General features: G+C 39.5%; 1 protein-coding gene across 1 annotated transcript in view; it reads left to right on the forward strand.

Annotated features, from left to right (window-relative positions):
- Positions 1-1275: 1275 nt before the first annotated feature.
- Positions 1276-2974, forward strand: part of LOC105626285 (excitatory amino acid transporter-like) — a 5251-nt gene continuing 3552 nt past the window's right edge. The window contains exons 1-5 of the mRNA XM_012207588.1: positions 1276-1358; positions 1423-1516; positions 1748-1946; positions 2283-2496; positions 2569-2850. Coding sequence (XP_012062978.1) covers positions 1276-1358; positions 1423-1516; positions 1748-1946; positions 2283-2496; positions 2569-2850 — 872 coding nt within the window. The remainder of the gene's footprint in view (positions 1359-1422; positions 1517-1747; positions 1947-2282; positions 2497-2568; positions 2851-2974) is intronic.

Genomic DNA, 2974 nt, shown 5'->3' on the forward strand with positions numbered 1-2974 from the left:
CGATTTTTACGAAATGCACCGGGTAGCGGCATTTTTACTCCCTTCGGCATTTATTATTCGATGCCGTGCGACCCGCCGCGATGAGTGCCTTCTTCCTGTGATCTACCGGTCTCTCTTTCTCCTCGTGACACATCTCCGTTCATCTCGCCGTGTGTTCCCCTTTCCCCTTTCGGTGCGTGCCTTTCGTCTCCCGGGGCCTCCCCCGACGCACGCACTAATCAACTTCCTGGATGGGGCACATTATCGGCCTGATTGCAGGCAGATTCCAACGCCGCGGCGCGATACCTAGCTCACCGGCGCGGCATGGCGACAGATCTATCCGATCTCTCGACAGTCGATCGCGCGCACGAAAAGCACGTCGGAAGCTCTGCGGATGTCATTCGCGCCCGCAACTGAAGTGGTGCAATGATCCTGAACGTAATAGATCGGTTGTGACCTCCTTCGGGGCCTTACCACCTCGTCTTTCCCTCCTCCCCCCCCCCCTTCTCCCGCCATCATCGGGGCCAGCGTTCCACCGTGCGCTTGTGCAATTTGCCCTGATGGTTCCCGGTGGTTCACGTGAAAGGATCGTCGTGTGTCGCGATGCGCTACGGTTCGCACGTGTCTTGATAATCGTTCGCGAGAAGAATTGTTCGTTTGCCGAATTTGATTTTCAATAGAAAACACAAAGAGCGAAAACGGAAGCGAAACGGAGGATCGTGATAATTCAGGAAGATAATCACGGATTTTCATAAGCATTTTTTGCTGCAACAGTGAAAGCATTTGAATTTACCATTTCTTTTAAGGTCACTAAAAAAAGTACTAAAAATAGAAGTTTTCTTAACGATATAAAGTTCTAAATAATTTAATCCCTTAAGAAAAAGTGTTTGAATATACTGATTAACTATTCAATATATTGAATACTTTTTCCTAAGGGATTGCATTAAAAAGAAGTTTTTTTAAAAGATTAATAAAAATAGAATATTTTTAATGCTATAAATCTTTAAGTAATTTAATTGCATTAAAGAAAAGTAATTTTATTCTTTAATAATTTTTGACATAGACAAACTTATGAAAGAACTATCGTAAAGGAATAATACACATTTCTTCTACATTTGGTAATCCAGACAAATTGTGGAAACTAGTGAATAAAATCAGGATGATTCGCATGATTGTGAAAAGGCATAACGCAGTTATAAAGGCCGCGGGATGAAGACTCGCGAGGCCTATTTCGACATTCCTCGTGCTACGTTTCATCTAAAATCTTGAAGTGACGTGTCTTCAAAAGCCTAAAGGATGTCTTTGGGGCAACGTATTTCCAGCGCGGTTGCAGTTCTCCGGGGAGCCTCGACGGAAGCCAAGGAGAGCGGCAGTCATACGTAAAAAGATTTCTTATAATTTTACCAAAAATTTAGGCTGCTTTTCACCTGGAATATCTTCCAGGTCATGTATAGAGGAAATTGAGAAGATGACATCTGAGGAAGAAATCGAGGCCGAAGCGCAGCACAAAGTGACGGCGCTTGATAGGTTACAGATGGTTAGTAAACTTTTTCAAGAATCAAATTTTTATAGTAGAATCAATAAAATTTTCAATGCGTAAGCCTTCCTTATTACTTTCAATTTATTTTCTCAATTATCTTCGCGATGAAAATGATTAAAGGGTATATGGTGCTCAAAATTAACTTTCATGAAATTTTATTTGCTCCGGGAAGAAAAATATCACGCAGTGTGATTTCATAAAATTTATTACGCGTTGTGGGGAATGTAGGTAATAGAATGGATGGGAAGTAACTTGCTTCTGGCACTAACCATCGCTGGAGTTTTGATGGGTCTAGTTTTCGGATTTCTGGGTCGATTGGCAGATTTTACACCGCAATCTATAACCCTCGTCAGCTTCCCGGGAGAGCTTCTTATGCGGATGTTGAAGATGTTTATCTTACCACTCATCATCTCATCGTTAATATCTGGTAATTATAATTCACCGACAATCCATTTTTGAGCAGATAATGAATAGAAAAAGAGAAAGAAAAAGATAAAATTTAATTGCTTAATGATTAAAAACAAAAATTTAATTTCGAATGTTAGAATTTTGTGTTGAAATAGCAAAGATATTATGTCTATTCTAAACTTCTCATAGTGTTCATCTTTTTTCTTTTTTTTTCCAATATGAAGAGAAAAGAGGAAAGATGAATTGTGTAAAAAGTTCAGATAAAAAAAACAAATCTATTATACGCTTAAAACTTTTTAACTTGTCTCTACATCTCTTTTATCTCCGAGCACATACAAGCAATTACTTATTTCAGGAATGGCACAGCTGGATGTTCAAAGGTCAGGAAGGATAGGGTTCAGAGCATTAACATACTACTCAATAACGACCATTCTCGCCGCTATAGTGGGTATTGCGATGGTGCTGATGATTCATCCGGGTAATCCGCAGATTAAAACTTCGGCTGCGGCGGTAGTGAAAGCTGAGGAGACAAAAGTTTCTACTGTAGACGCAATTCTCGATATAATTCGGTATGAAAAATCAGCCTCTAATTCCACAGTTACAATTTAAGTTCGAAATCTTTTGTAATCTTTCGTTCTTAGAAACATGGTGCCAGAAAACCTGGTGCAAGCGTGCTTCCAGCAGGTTCAGACCTCTTATATGAAGAAAAAGGTAGTCGTGATTGGTAGCGCGAATCAAAGCGAATATATAGTGGAGCCAACCTTGGTTTACAAAGACGGCACGAATGTGATGGGTATGATCGTGTTTTGCATCATCTTCGGTGTACTCGCGGGACAGATAGGACCACGCGGCAAATTGATGGTGGATTTTTTCGTCGTGTTGAATGAGATCATCATGAAACTCGTCACAATTGTCGTTGTTTGGTATGAAACAATAAATAATTTCACACGAGCACAAATTTAATAAATAATTAAGTATATAACATTATTCAATTTTATTTTTCAGTTTTTAGAATATACTAGTCAATAAAAATATAACTATTAATTT

The sequence above is a fragment of the Atta cephalotes genome, assembly GCF_000143395.1.
Source record: "Atta cephalotes unplaced genomic scaffold scaffold00005, whole genome shotgun sequence".
Classification (NCBI taxonomy): domain Eukaryota; kingdom Metazoa; phylum Arthropoda; class Insecta; order Hymenoptera; family Formicidae; genus Atta; species Atta cephalotes.